This window comes from Physeter macrocephalus, chromosome 5, assembly GCF_002837175.3.
Source record: "Physeter macrocephalus isolate SW-GA chromosome 5, ASM283717v5, whole genome shotgun sequence".
In the NCBI taxonomy this organism is placed as follows: Eukaryota; Metazoa; Chordata; class Mammalia; order Artiodactyla; family Physeteridae; genus Physeter; species Physeter macrocephalus.
In genome coordinates, this window is record NC_041218.1 from 47,644,403 (window position 1) to 47,660,480 (window position 16,078).

The 16,078-nt window shown below is 41.0% G+C and overlaps 1 protein-coding gene across 3 annotated transcripts in view; it reads right to left on the reverse strand.

The window, feature by feature from the left end:
* The window catches only part of PLEKHA8 (pleckstrin homology domain containing A8), a 114,467-nt gene that overhangs the window by 32,718 nt on the left and 65,671 nt on the right, over positions 1-16,078 (reverse strand). The window contains exons 13-14 of one of the 3 annotated variants that reach the window (XM_024127171.3): positions 13,352-13,413; positions 2,210-8,002 (exon numbers count right to left, since the gene is read on the reverse strand). In XM_024127171.3, coding sequence (XP_023982939.1) covers positions 7,805-8,002; positions 13,352-13,413 — 260 coding nt within the window. In that variant the 3' untranslated portion in view covers positions 2,210-7,804. Of the gene's footprint in view, positions 1-2,209; positions 8,003-13,351; positions 13,414-16,078 lie in introns of those variants that run through there. The other 2 variants (XM_055084939.1, XR_003679825.2) reach the window with 2 other exon arrangements.

Consider the following 16,078-nt stretch of genomic DNA (forward strand, 5'->3'; position numbering starts at 1 on the left):
GAAGTGTTTAGAGGTGAAATTGATGGCTGGGATTTACTGCGTCTGGGCAGTTTCTGAAGACTCAATCTGGGTTTTCAGGAAGGGGAAAGGGCAATGCAAGTCTGTAAAGTAACCTGAACCATGGCATGGAGTCATCAAGGATTTTCAGAAAGACAGTGACAGGCTGAAAAAGCACAGAATTCAGAAATCAAGGCTGTAACCACTGGGAGTGCGCAGGCCGAGACAGGCCTTCATAACAAACTGGGAAAAGCGCGTAGAAGTGAGGGAGTTTAGGGTGTCTGAATTTCTTGCCTGAGAGATGAGAATAACGGTGATGTCACTGACTTAGATGGCAAAGCTTATGGGGAAACCACGTTTGGAACTGGGGTTTCAGACGAAGGTAGGACATCTAAGGATCAATGATCAGGAGGCAGATGGGTCTGGATTGGAGATCCAAGACCACAACCCAGGTGAGTGACCTGGTTATCCACACTCCATATTCCAGGTGTATCCACATTCTTGTAGAATAGTAATAAAACAGAAAATGTACCAGTATTCTCAGGTTCTGGAAGAATAGGAAGCAGTAGACATTGCCTCTCCTCAGCTGGCCCCTCATTAGCACAAGGCAACTTTGCTCTCCTGCCCACCAGAAATCAGGACAGATGTCCAAACATGGTCTCTTTTGAACCCACCTTGGTTCATCCTCCAGGAAGCTTATCTTTTCATGGTTTCCAACTACTGCAGAGGGCGGAGCTGAGGGACAGCAATTGACTCTTCACACACGCATATCTGAGCACACTGCTCCAGGTAGGTATGGGGGAAGGCAGGAGATGGTCAGCTAGTCCTTATACCGCCATCTCTGGGAGAACTGATGCTTACAATTTATAAGAACAAAGCCATTACAAAAAGGCCCCTGGGGTTTTCTGGGGGAATTGCACGTAAGTTAGAATAAGCAGAGCCCATACAGACTGACTTCAGGTCTGGAGAGGCATTTCCATTTTACACAGTGAGAATGACGGTGGTGGCGGTTCTTCAACGTATATCACTTGGGTGTTTCTGGACTTGCCCATACTCAGTGTGGAATAAAGACACACATGCTTGTCATAGGGATTGTTTCAAGGAATAGAAGCCCGCTAAAAGCAGCGTAAGCAAAAAAGGTTAGGGTCTTACCGTAAAGGTACAGGGTTCTCAAGGGGAGGAATTCTAGGGCAGGAGCTAGAAGTGGGAAAGGGAAAGCCAGCCTTCAAGGAAAGTTTGCTGGTGCGTGGCAACTACACAAAATTCCTCGTCCTTGCTTCTCGGTGTGCCTGCACCATCCTTTCCTTTCCCACCGGCTTTCTCTTCTTCCTTCTCTTGCACGTGGCCCAACATGGCCACCCCAGCTCAGACTCCACAGGACCCTTTTGCTCAAACACCTACCACACTTCACTGGTTTCTCTCTCTTCCTTCAACCCTCCCTGTCCCAGTTCTAACTGGCCTAGCTCATGTATTTAAAGAGGTGGCTGGAGAGGAGGCCGTGTGGGCAGGGTTGCACCCCACCACCAGCCACACATATCTATCTATCTGCAGGCATCTTAACATCCACCAACAAGTATCAGAGAGTGAAAACCTACCAAGTTCAACCCTACTTCGGCACCAAGTGATTTAGGCAAAAAAGTATCTGCTTTGAAGGTAACCAAACAGCAACTCAGACGTTAAGCACAGCAAATTCATCTCCTTGTTCTGCGTTTGTGGTTTCTCTGAAAACAGAATTAAACCAGGCCAAAGAACACAGCCACCTGTGACAGGAGCTGGTCTTTCTAGTGTGCTTAGAACACCCGGGGCAATGCCATTACAGTGGTCATTTGATGTTTCAAAATTATGTTTTGTTTAGGTTTAAATAGTTTTTTTATAAAGATTTTGGAGCTAGGCTGCCTCAGTTTGTAGCCTGGCTCTACTCCTCATCAGCTGTGGGACCTTAGACAAGGGGCTTCCCCAATCTGTGCCTCAGTTTTCTCATCTGTGACTTGAGGTTAATAACAGTACCGGCCCCATAGAGTGATTAGGAGGACTAAGTGTATTAATATTTGTAAAGAGCTTGGAATGATGCCGAGCAAATAGTATGTATTCCATAAATGATACTTATTACTGGCATATTCATTAAGCAAAAACCCACACAATCTTTAAGAGAAGCACTTGATAGAATACTTTAAAAATAAGTTTATTATAACTAATGAATATAAAATCTGACAGATGTTTTCAAATATTTTTGCAAAAAAAGTAAATCCCTCCCTTGTTCCCCCTCCCCACAAGATACAGAGTTAGAACTTGGACAGAGTTTTACATGAAACCTAAACATGAAATTCTCATTTATCAGTTGATCCTTAAAGGCTCCAACACATTATATTATAAGTAAAGGTCCATTAAAATTAAGGAATCAACAAACCACTGGACACTTGCTTTCTATTGTTGCTTTCTACTGTCATTATGATGCTCATTCAAAATGCTGAAGGACAAGAACAGGTAACATAGGATTGCATGTGACAGATATTCAAAGTGCATGGATCTATGAGATCACAAACAATGGAGATGAGAATACTGGGGGTAGAATTAAACACTGACTTAAAAAAGCAACCCAAGGAAATCTATGTACATTGTAGCCTTTGGCATCTGGTCTAACATCTTTCTTCTTTATAGAGACATCATTTTGTCCAATCTATTAACCAGGTTAAATCAACCTTAACACATGTCTCATCTGACACAGATTGTCCACAGCCAATTTCATATGAGGTAGTTGGGCTGTTTACTGACATTCTAGTGAAGTTGTCATGACACAAAGGGATTCATGCATCAAACATGCCAGGAGACTGGCTCATTAGCCTTCTGGGAAGCAACAGAATTACTTCTAGATCACCTTTCTTGTCACCACTGACTCCATATACACCTATAAACAGACACAGATACGCAGGAGTCTGTGGATGAGATCAGCTCTGCAAGGGGTATCAACCATTTCAGGGTGGTTTCTGTTTATAAAATACAGGGAAGAAATACTGATCACACTTGAAAATATATAAAATAGAATGGACAGTGCTTAAAACAAGCAAGATCTGTTGTGTTCTCACATAGCTTAGCTGAAAACATTTGTTCACGCTGAAAAAGAAGTGATTAAAAAGGGTAACCGAAGAATTTTGAAAACTTTTGCTTTGCAGAGTAGTGGTATGTTTTTTCCTTTTAATGAAAAGCTATATAGAAACAGTGGAGAAGAAAGATCAATGCCTGCGTCAACCGTACCGCTGAGGATCGCTTCCAAGTGCCCTGATGCAGCAGCGCAACAAGATATCATGCAAATGGCTTCTGTACACAGGCTACTGCCTGCGCCAGGATAGGACTGGGGACATTTCCAGAGGAGGTCTAGTGAACAGTATGTTCATGGAATTGCTGAAAGGACCCTAACACCCTTGTAACAGATAAGCAGTCTTAAAATACTATTAGACAGCTAGTGGGTATTTTTGTCATTCTTATGAACCCCTGAGTAAGCAACTGCAGACCACAAAGGGCCGCCCAGAAGCAGAGTGTGTTTCTAAGTAAAGCACTCTATGTGCACGCACGTCACAGGGACACGGGTTGCCGTAGACACTGAAGCTCATGTATAGAGTCCGCCAGACCACAAACGGCACGGAAGTCAGCCCCTCCAAGACCAAACACGTTAGCTCAGCTAACAGAACAATGGCTTAAAATGTACTGTACTTATAAATTCTAAATCTGAAAATTTTTTTAAAGGTTGATAGTTCGCCTTAAAAAAAGAAATGAAACACAAGGGCAGGGAAGCTGAAGAGTTATAAAACCCATGACTAATATCAGAAGCAACTGATTTTCATCGATGATTCAGAAATGCACCATCATGTAACCAACTTCTTATAGGACATGGTCGTTTAGTAGAGAAAAACATAAAAAGTGTTGTTTCAGGAAGTTTCCAAAATCACATCGTCTTGTATTGCTCCCGACCCTTTGACTCTTCCTACGGACTTACATGATATTTCTTCATACATGTGACTTTCACAATCAGATTAAGTTTCCTTAATAAGATACCTCTTCCTTCAGCTCTTTTACTTACTTCAAATTTAATAAAGAAGAGTATAATTTATTTACTGGTCCCTACCACATATTTTTCTTAATTAAAAACACTTTTCCGAAAATATAAAGTTGAAAGCATTAACTTTTGATTAATTAATCAAAAAGAGAAGACTGCAAACCTTTCCAGCAGCACTCATCTAATAACAGATCACCTTTCCTAGATGGTACACACCATGTGGTCACCTGCTTTACAGCTACACATGGGAACAGCGGTTCTTTAAGAAGCTCTTGCAGTCGGGGAGGGGAAGAGAGGTGCCCGCTGACTGGGCACCTGACCCTGCCTAGGTCTGTGCCAGATGCTCCACATATGTGCTAGAAGCTGCTGCTGAGGAATGGAGCAGAACAGCTAAGAAAGGGGATGGATTTGGTGCTCTGATGGGGGCACTGTTCGCAATCATTAGTAACAGAAGAGGAGGGAGAAGAAGCAGGGCTGAACTATGGAGTTCGGATATCCCTCATTGTGGAATATGACATTTGGGGAGGATTTATTTTCAGAATGACACACAAATAATGATGACAAGGCACCTGAAGCCACTACTTACACATTCTAACAGACGCTGCCTTTCAAAGTCAATTCCCTGGGGGCTGATGTTCTCAACATTCCAAGAGCCCCAGTTCTGGAACTACCTGAGGAGCTGGATCAAGAGGTGATGAGAAAATCATTTCTACCTCATAGTCACAAGGTGGTTCTTCCCCAAAAGGTATCCCTCTAACTTAACATTTTTGTCAAGATTAGCTACAATGAATCAAATTTGCTTTCAAGGACAAAAAAAATTTGCCATCATTGAAAGGATTTTGTTCAGTTAGACAAATATACATTAATCCCTCCTAAGCGTAAGGGCTGGCTTCTGCTGTGGGGAGAAGTGCAGACATGATGAAATTATGTGCACGGAAGTGCCTTATAAGAAGTCGTCCAAATGCTACTTATTAGCTTCTAATGATACTTAGAAGACACATTACCTTTTCTTTTCCTTCAGGATCTCTCTAAAGGTTACTCAAGAAAGGGAATCCTAAAAACGTATGAGCAACCAACAAACATACTAGCGTTTTCCCATCTCCTCTCATTGTCAGAGAAAGAAAGCTTAGAGGTCCCAGGAATCTTAGAGGATTATGGAGAGAAAGCCTTATCTTTTCTCTTTGTCCTCGTCTTAGATAGTAAATGCCAATTAGCACACATTAGGCCTTTAAATAAAATGGAGAAGCAAATACTGCAGGTCCAGGAGGAAGCTCTGACTGTGCCAAGCGTCAGGTCAAGTTGAATTTGTCATCTAATATGAAGTTCAATTTCCAGAGCTTTATGCATCTTAGGTAAACCTAGTATGCTCCAGGGAGGAAAATACCTATCAAAAAACATTACCCCCTTTCTGTAGGGTTGGAAAAGTGTTGAGTAGGTAATGCAACTTATTCAAGTTACACAAGCTACTCTGATCTGGGTTCCCAAAGATCCCAGATAATATGAAACCCTTCTTTCCCAGAAAACTGGGTCATATACACCAAGGCAGTACCTATAGAAACGCGAAGTGGCCATGCCGAGCAGCTTTCCTTTTGTGTATATTCAAAGCCTCGGTGGAAAATCTGAGGTATTTTCAGTGTGCCCACCTCTCTCCCAGAGGCCGTACCAGTTCTCCTGAGGTGACGGGGAGCACCAGCATTTGCTCGGAACGGTCACGCTTCACAACACTGCAATCTCCTGGTAGCACCCCCACCCAAGGGCGCAGTGTCTAATGCGCATTCATTCAAGGTAAAGCAAAGGCTGGTGGCTTTTTCTTTTTCCCTTTTAGGAGGCTCTGTAAAGGCAGGAAGTCGACGTTATCCCCTAGTCCGGCCATCATGTTCACACTAGCCAGAGAAGGAGGTCCTCACTAATTACTCGTGGGAATGGGAGAAGACAACATACACACCTTAGCGGCTGCTAACAGCAAGTGCTAAGATACAAAAGAATCAACATCACTTTAGCACCCTTTTTCTCCCTAGCCTTAAAATAGTTGATGTTGCTTTTCTAAAGTTTAAGCATTTTCCAGAAGTCCTTACTGAGCACAGGATCTGCTTCGTTAATATGTGCTACATAAATGCCCATTTGTTTAAAGACAGACAAAAAAAATCAATACCCCTCCCTACATTAATCTCTCACCTAAGGAGAGGGTTCTCTTTGCCCTCGGGACAGCATCACCTGTGCCTCTCAAAGGAACTCACCTTCTACCTGGGGAACTTCCCTTCCAGCTACTTTAAGCGAGTAGCCCCTGACAGGGAAGGCACCCATGGCCTCTCCCCGCCGCCCACTCTTGGCAGCCTGGCCTACTGAGAGACCAGGGCCACAGTCCTGGCGTCACACTCTTCAGGAGAACGCCTACACAAGGTTGTTTTGTGAAAGGCTTAAATCCCACCTTTAAACTGTGACACAGTCCCAGAGCTTCTGAGATAGATAAGCAGCTGCGTTTAGCTTACTCTGCACCATTGGTGATAAAGCCAAGATTGACCAGAGAGCACATTCAGAACCGTGGTCCCTGAAGGCCTGCTGGCTCAATTAAGAAACCTGCTGAGTAAACTTGCTCCATTTCTCACTCTCCCTTTAACTACTTCATTTCAACGACAGCCTCTTCCTCTTTGAAAAAAAGGACACATCATTTAGTTCATGCAGAAGACTGGGAATTCTGTAAACTAGAATTTACTCTCGTAGCTCTTCAACCCTGTGTGCAAAAGAATAACTTGGGAAGTTTATTCAAATTCAAGGTTTATTATCCTGAGTCCCAATCCCACAATTCTGATTCTTCGGGTCAAGGTAAGGCCTGGGAATTTGCTTTTCAAACAAGCACTCCATGTGATTTTGATGCAGAGGTGATCCAGATCACACATGGAAATCACATGGTTCTTCTATTTAGTGGCTGTGTGACTGAGCAAATCCCTCGACCTTTAAACCTTACTTTTGAAGTTTAATAATAGTCCCTGAATGTCACGGTTTTGCTCTGATGTCCAACTGAGATGATGCCGAGGAAAGCAGGCTGGCAAAGGGTGTGCACTGCACAGGGGTCACCTCAGATGACCTGTCCCACCCCTCCCGTACTGTCCTCCAGCTCGGGGCTAGGACACACTACTCATCTCTTCAGAGCCAGTCTCCTGGCCCGTAAACAGGGATGGCACTGCTTGGTCACACCAACGCCCCGGACACACTGACTACACAGGCTCTTCTGGCCCACAGAGCCACAGAGAAGAGGATTCTTTGCAGGAGGTCTAGGAATAGCAAACTCTACCTTTCAATAGCTTCAACAAAGGGGCTGAGTTCCCTCTAAATTTTTAGTCTAATTCTAAATTGATTGAAACACTGGCTATGAGTTACAGTCCTTGATTAAAAAATTGCTCATTTTCAGCTTGGGTTTGGGTGGCCCATTAAAACTAAAAGCAAAACACAATACTAACAAATTCATTTGTCAAATCTGCTCTTATAACTCGCCGTTCACATCTGTGTAACAGCTATGATTTGGTTTCCAGGAGGCCTTTTGAACTGAATGTATAGCACCTTGATTTTTAAACACACAAAACATATATGCATTTAAAAAATTATACATAAAAGCACTAGGCTTTGCCTCCTCCTCTCCATCCCTCCAAGTAAGGAATTGGAGAGGACTGAAGCTGCTGCTGGAAATTAAGTAGGGCAACACAACACTTTAGCGAACTTTATTCCCTGAAGTTAGGAGGCGGCGCTGCCCTGCAGACATCATACCACCTCGTCAGACTCCAGTCCGTGGACCTCATATAAAGTGTCCAGTATCGCCAGCTGCTTTTCCATGGCGGGGAGGTAAAGGCTGAGGTCCCTCTGCATCCCAACACTGAAAGCTGCTTTCTGGTGGTCGCCTTCCTTAATGGTTAATGCAGCCACAAAATCTTCATAGGATGGAGCTGCCCTCAGAGCTAACTGCAAAAGAATTGCCCGTGAGAAGCTGCACCACAGCTCGCGCTCATGCACAAGCGCATGCGTGCACACACACTCACACACACACGGAGCGGAGGCGCGCACGAGTGAAAAAGAAGGCATACACCCTTTCAGTTTATGGACTCTAAAATTATGTTTCAAGCACCAAATCACTTTAAGGCTAGAAGAAGCAAGTATGTCCTTGGGCCATCTTGAGGATGCATAATCCCATCAAGTCAGGGAATGCTGAGAGGAAAACAGTTTGAGAAAAGCTCCCTTCTCATTCACAGTGATCCAGCCTCTTCCGGTTGAGTGCTCAGGATGACCTGCATGCATGCTGCTACCATAGTCTTTGTCGGCACATAGCCAGCCTGGCAGGGCGCCTCACCATCCTATTTGTATCTCATCTCCACGTACTTTCTTTGCATGTCTCCTATTTCCCCCTACATGGATATTTCCTTTGTAGTCTTGAATATTTTCTAAAAAGGAAGGGGGTTAACATTTGTTGTCTGCTTGTACACTGATGCTTTAACCTATTTTATCCCAGTTAATCTTTGTAAGAACCCTGTACAATTTACATTCCTATCTGACAGATAGACATCACACGGCTAGTGAGCGCCAGGTCCGGGATCTGAACTTAGAATCGTCTCTATGCTTTTTCAACGACACCACCAACCACACTGCTTCACCGAAGGAAGATTTCCTAAGCTCCTTATAGCTCCCCTCCCTTTGCAGACCAACTGTTCCCTAAAGCTTGCTCAAATCTGCTATCTGGCACCTACTGGTTTGGCTCCGCTGAGTTCTCTGGAGACTTTTTGGAATCTTGAATAATCATTCTGCGGTTGCTTTCTTGAGCTTCCTTATATTGAAAGTCTTTTGAGAATCAACCCTCTCCTTTTTTGCAACTGGAAAGTGACTGGCATTATGCAGTGGTTAAAGCACAGGCGTGGGTGAGGAGACCTGGACTTGAATGCCCTATCTTCTACATATTAGCTTGAGGAATTTAAGCAAGGTGATTAAACTCCTAGAACCTCAGTTTCCTCATCTATAGAAGATGACTGATAGCACTTTCCTTACTTGAGGGATTAATGGGACATGTAGGATGTGTTTATTCCACTGCCTGGCACATAATGAATACTCAAATAATGATAGGGGTACAGGGAGAGCAGAGAATGAAGGGAAGGCAAATGTCCAAAAATATAATGTGAGAAAATCTCCCAGAACTGAAGGATATGAGTCTCCAGATTTAAAGACCTATCCAAGTGCTCAGCAGAATGAATGATAAAGACCAAAAGGAGAACACGGTGAAATTTTAGAAGGTGGGCATAAAGAACAGATCCTAAAAGCATCTAGAAGGAGGTGAGGAACAGTTTATACACAGTGGCACATTAGATTTTACAACAGTAACATTGGAAGCTGGAGGACATCAGAGGAATGCCTTCAAAGTACTGAGAGAAAATTACTATTAACCTAGAATTCTACACCAGCCAAAGCAACACTCTAGGAAAAAAGGGGCAGAATAAAGATAGTTTCAGGAACTCAAAAATTTAGCTCCCTTGCACCCTTTCTTAGGAAGCTACTAGAGTTTGGATACCATCAAAAAAAGGGATTGGATCAAGAAAAAGGAAGTCATAGGACTTGGGAAATGGAATTAGGGTGAGGTGGGGATGCAATATAGGAAAACCTGTGAAGAAAAGTCCTAGTGCAATAGCAGTACAACAATTTAGACTGGAAGAAGAGTTTAGAAAGTTCTGGAAGGGCACACTCCAAGAAAAAAAAAATACAGATAATCTGATACATTCATGAGTTCAGAATGATGGTGATCTGAGAAATCCGATGGTAGGGGAAAAATGTAAAACTCATGTAAGAAAGAACGAAAAAAATCACAGAATTTTGGCTCATCATCATAATGTTACCTTGTGATATAATTATACAGGGAAGGTGGAGGCAGGGGAGGTGAGGTAGTGACAGTAAGGTCTAAGAGAGCTAATTTCTAATCTATAACAGAAATCAACAGTAATTAAAATTGATAAGTCCACAAAGAACAGTAAATAGTTTTAGAATTACAGAGGTATTGGAAGAAATAGTCAAAGCAGTTGAAATTGGCAGCCTCTTTCAGTGAGTCTGAGAAGTATGGAACAAACTGCTATTTTTTGTTATAACCTTTTTGGACTCTGTGATAAAAAACAAAACAAAACTCTATGTATATATATTTAAGTAAAATAAAAAAATTTTAAAGTTTCTCCAGAGTGTGACCCAGGACTACAGATTTCTCAAAGACTCCTAGTGGACTGTGATGCAGCCGAGTCTATTTGGGAAACAATGACAGAACTCAACTGAAGATGAAGCCAAAACAGGGAGCCACAGAAAGAGGCAGAGCCTAGACTGGGCAGCAGTTCCACAGACGGTAACCGTTTGAAGATAAAAGTTCACTATTTGCCTGGTAATTAAGTCAAATTCCTTGAGCGTAAAAGCCATTTCCCTGAGCAACCAGGATTAGTTAAATGAATTTGCCCCTGATAATTTTAATTAGCACATTAGAAAACTCAATAAACTTTCCAAAGTAGGGATGACTTAGAGAATAACAGGAGAGAGACTGAAAGGTAGCTCCTCTATTGATAAGGCTGTTGCCAAATGCTCAACATAATCTATTTTCTTAAAAACCAGCAACTTTAAAAACTATTGGCAATAATATCAAGTCTTCAAAATGTTCTTACTCTATAACTTTGGGTGTATTACCTCACCCCTATGTGTTTCAGGTTTCCTTGTCTATGAGCAGGGAAAATAAGAGAACCTACCTCAGAGTTATGAGATTAATAATTTTATGTAAGTAAAGCACTTAAAACAACATCTAGTGCATGGTAAGTGCTCCAATTCTAAGTTGTAGCTGTAGTTTCTTGGTATTAGACACAGCAATTCTACTTCTAGGAACCTATTTTGAGGAAATAACAGTTTTAGTCAAAAATGCATAAAAACAGATGCTGTTCTGTCTGTAAAAACAAACTTAGAAGCAGCTGAAATTTCCAACACAGAGATCTGGGCAAATACATTATGGTACCTCCATACTAGGGAAATATTATGCAGTCCCTAAAAATAAGTGGGGAAGACTACGGCTAACACTGCTGTTGGATACACAGCAAACTTGTTCCAAGAGTAAATTCTAAGAGTTCACATCACAAGAAGAAAAATTTTTCCTTTCTTTTTTTAAAATTGTATCTATATGAGAAGATGGATGTTAGCTGAAGCTATTGTGGTAATCATTTCACAATACATGTAAATCAAACCATCATGCTGTGCACCTTAAACATACAGTAATGTATGTCAATTATTTCTCAATAAAACTAGAAAATATAAAAAATTAAAAAGTGGAGAAAAAGAATACAAAATTATACAACCAGCTAAATGTCAAAAAAATTTATATGCATATACAGAGTAGGTATACAAAATAAAGATAATTATACACATAAAATAACCATGTAAATATAAAAATATAAGTATCTATAAGTAGATATTTATATAAATATATGAAATGAAATAGAACAATATTGAAGAGAATATGTAAAAGTATATGAAAATAAGAGCTAAGAAGGTAAAACACAAAAATGTTAAAAATCCTTATTATAGAGTGGTGAGATTATGGACAATTTTAATTTTTACCCTTTCTATTCTTCCATAATTAAAAAATTTTTTTTTTTACAATGAGTCTAAATTACTGTATATTGGGAAAAATCCTGTAAGTTAAAATGTTCTTTTAAAGACTCACGCTTATGATAAATTTTGTGCTATAGCTTCATTCTTGTTGGCAACATCTCGGATCATCAATAATATTTCAGGATTAAACTCTGCCTTCTATACTGAAAAAAAAAAACCCCAAACCACATTTATGTTTCTTATAAATGGTGCAACTCAGTGTTTTTATGCTTTGTCATCTCACCAAGGGAACTCGGGTGTCAGGCACCTGCAGGCAATCACAGTATTTACTCAGGGAGACTGATGAATGCAGCAGCGTCCTTTGCCTAATTTCTCACTAGCAGTTTCTCAGTTATTCTGTCTTCACTGTGGAGAGCTGTGATGTGTGGGATGAGCACCGGCCGTGGAGACAGCAGATCTGGGTTTAGACCTGGACTCTGCCACTGCCTCACTCTGGGACTGGAATAAACAGTTCTGAACTTGTAAAATAGTGGGAGTTAATCCTGAGGATTACCAAAGATAATGAACACAGAAGTACCTGGCACAGTGCCTGATACACAGTAAGTGTCCAACAGCCAAATGGTAACTATTATTATGTTATTAAACATGCACTGAAGGTAAGTGTGAGCAGTCTGTGGCTGCAACTGGTCTGGCTCCTATTCCAGTGAACAGTAGGACATAGAGCTAGTAGTCATCTCTATGCTTTCAAAAATGTTTCATTTTCACTAAAATTTGATTTCTTCCACGGTAAATTCTTCCCACTTTCTTTCCCTGCCTCCTAGTAAATCATAACCTGAACAGTTCTTGCCTTAGGCAAATGATGTCTCCCACGCTTTAAATTAGTAAAAGACCATCATCTGCAAGGCTATTTTCAATCCCCCGACCTTCCAAACAACACTCATATTCTATGACATTTCCTACTGTACCACTACATGAGACTCTGCCTTTTCATGGCTGTACCTGACTAAGGCTGACCTCTCCCCACATGGGAGAATAACAGAGTATTACTGCTGACATAAAGGGGTCGTCTTCTCCTTCTATTTTACAAAGCAGGCTAAGTGATCTGTCCAGGGGACTATGATTCTCAGGTGTGTGTTCTTCCCAGGTCATGCAAGGAAGGAAGGAGCGGTAGCTAACAGGAGCCGAAACATATGAATACAAACACCTCCATACAGATAACTGGGCAAGAAGATATTTCTAGTCCTAGCCACTGGCAACCCAGGTCAGTTAATATTCAAGACAAAATTCAATTTAGGGGAAAAAAACCTGACTAAAATCTGAGAATCAACAGGATTGACTTTAACAGGCAGCGGAGGGAGCTATGGGCTTGAAAGCACCACTGGTCTCCCCTTAGTGGTGAGCATTTGACAGCTCCCTGCCTGTCTCTACACTGACACTCTTTACTACCACATCAGAAGGCAACCACTTCTGAGACAAATCTTCTCAGGGTCACTGGAACTAGAAAAGGTGAAGCACATTCTAACAGTCTTTTCTTACTTTTTATTGCCAACATTTCCACACAACAAAGACCTATAGACTTAAATGAAATAAGCAAGATTTTGTTCTTACTCTCAAAAACAAACAGAAACACCACACACACAAAGCAAAACAAAACACCTTGCCGTGACCATCAGAACATTCGGAGGCAGAAGGATTACTTACCGCAAAAACCCCTCGAACTACCCAGCCGTGGTGCTGCCGTAATGTTTTACCATATGCATTATCTTGAAAAGAAGAAAAACTCCGTGAGGAACAATTTCATCAGAATTTGATGTGCTATTTGTATCATGTCCTTTCTAATGTATGTAGTAGCACACTCCTATTGGTATTAGAAACTGATAAAAAAAAAAGCTGAATTATGTACCCCAAAAATCTTGAGTAGGAAAAAAGCTTACAGAGATCTTTTTTTAAAGAAAAACTGGTATTTCCACCCTTACCCTGTGTCATAGCTCAACTTCAGCTTATGATCATGGTTGGAAAATTCAATACATATAAGGAAGTAAAGAGGGAGGAAAAGATACCGTAATATAGAGACGAAATACAATTTGAAATACACTATAAAAACATAAAAATGCAGTTCTTTGAAATGTTGTGTGATCCTGAGCCGGTCCCTTAGCTGACCTCTCTAACATCTGTTTTCCCCTTTGTAAAATGACCTCCAAGGTTCTCTTCAATTCTAACATTCTATTCTGGGATGTCAAATGCTTGTCCTAGATGTCCCTATGACCCTGGATATACAGTTTTAAAGCTAGAAACCTTTAAAACTATTATGGAAGGAACAGCTTGAAGTTATTAAGGTAGATATAAAGTAAATGGTGAGGCCTATTGATAAAAGTCATTCACATTCTAGACTTTAAAGATAAAAACCTATTATTTTTGTCCCAATGAGTTTTTTAAAAGGAGGTTTAAAAACTGCTATATAATAATTTTAATTACCAAAAAAAAAATCTCAAGAACAAGATGACTGCATTTTATGCAAGAGATGTGTTCCTAAAGGCTTTGAATAATTCAATATATGCAAAATTCAAAACTGATTTTTCCACAGGAATAAATGCGCTCTCAGGAGGGCACAGCTCTACATCACCACAGTGCATTTTTATCTCAACGCTCCATTTTATTTTCTCAGCATCATCTCCAGTTGTCTACAGAGTCCTCACACTCCTAAATTACAGCACAGAGTATCATGGGGGTTGTTTGACCTTCTTTATCATGTTTTACCACATCTAAATTTTATTCCAAACTTATTTATTTTCATGGGCTAGTTTCAACACTAGTACAAGCACCACCATCAACCATTTAATCAAGGCTTGGGCGACACTGTAATAGGATATAAAGACATTTTAAATTATAACAAGAGCAGATGTTAAAAGTAACAAAAAAAAAGACACCAAAACCACAACCACAAGCTCCTATGAAGTAAAAAGCAGTACGGTTCACAGAATACTGCCAAAGAACATCAGGTATCTGCATTTTACTGGGCAAAACAGCACTGCCATGTGGCTGTAGCTTGAACACAGTTTACAATTTATTCAAGCTCTCTAGCTTTGAAATGATGTAATTCTTGTCAATTTCTATTTTTAAAATTTGGATGAGGCTTTATTAATACTTTTAGCATACCATGTATCAATTTTACATAATTCAAGTCTGCATAAAATACATTATATTTTGTATAAAAGAAGACTGTACGTTTGAATTCTAACAGCAGATTTCGCTGGCTATCTAAAGTTTTAGGAATGGGTTGAAATGCCAGCATCCAGTGTGGTGAAGCTAAAGCAGAAATGATAAAAAACCAATAAATTCAAGTGCAGAAAGGACTCTTAGAAATAGCCTAAAGGAGAACTCAAGATTAAATTCAATCTTTTTCTTAGGAGAACAGTCTATAGGCTAGGACAGTGTCAAAGATACGAGTCTTCAATGTAAACCACACTTAAAACCTATCTGATTCTCTAAGCGGACAGATGTTATCAGGGACATTTTAGATGGTATCTAAGACCTTAGTGAAGAAAGGGTTGCTAGCATATAGGTGCAGATGGGCAGGAAATACTAGGCACAGCCTCTGTGGTAAATCAGCAAGACAGTCAAATTTCTAACCGTCTAAGGAGCCATCTGGGCTGGTAAGAAGGTGTACAGGTCCATGGAAAACATCCTGAGCCGACTCACAGAGGTATAGTGGGAACACTCTCTTTCCTGTGATCCTAATCCATGTAAGGTATTAAATGCCATTAAAAATCAGTAGATGAAATTCAGTGCCATTACAATCTGCTCGTAGACATCTGTGATGGAACAGCTGCTCCATTCAACAAGAATTTAGTGCGAGTCTACCACTGCCCCTTACTAAGTGCAAGGCAGCAGGGATCACTGGGTGATTTAAACTCAGTCCCTTGTCCTCAGGAAGTTCATGGGTTTATAAGAGAGCCAGCCTTTAACAAATCATTGTTATGCAAATTGACAACTGCTATAACAGAGATCTCTATCCAGTGCTGCAGGAAAAGAAAGAGAGATGAATCCAGCCTGGGAGCAAATGGACAGAAAGAATTCTCCAAAGGAGTCTCAAAGGCTGGGTAGGGCAGAGAGTAAGGTGGTACCTGAGGCTGCAGACAGAGAAAGCTACATGGAGTTGTGAGAGATGGTGGCATGAAGGGGGAACAGTCCACTAGGGCTGCAGATCACTGGGGCTGGGGCCAAACTGTGAGGACCTTTTTTATGCCGTGTCAAGGATTCTGAACTTCCCACCCGAGGCACAGTGGTAGTTTAAAATAACACTTACTGCTTTTGTTCTGGTTTCACAAATAATACATGTTAATTGTTAAAAATATGGAAAATGCAAAAAGGGAAGAACTAAAGAAACCTATAATCATGCCTCCCAGAGGTAACCACAGAGGGCATTCT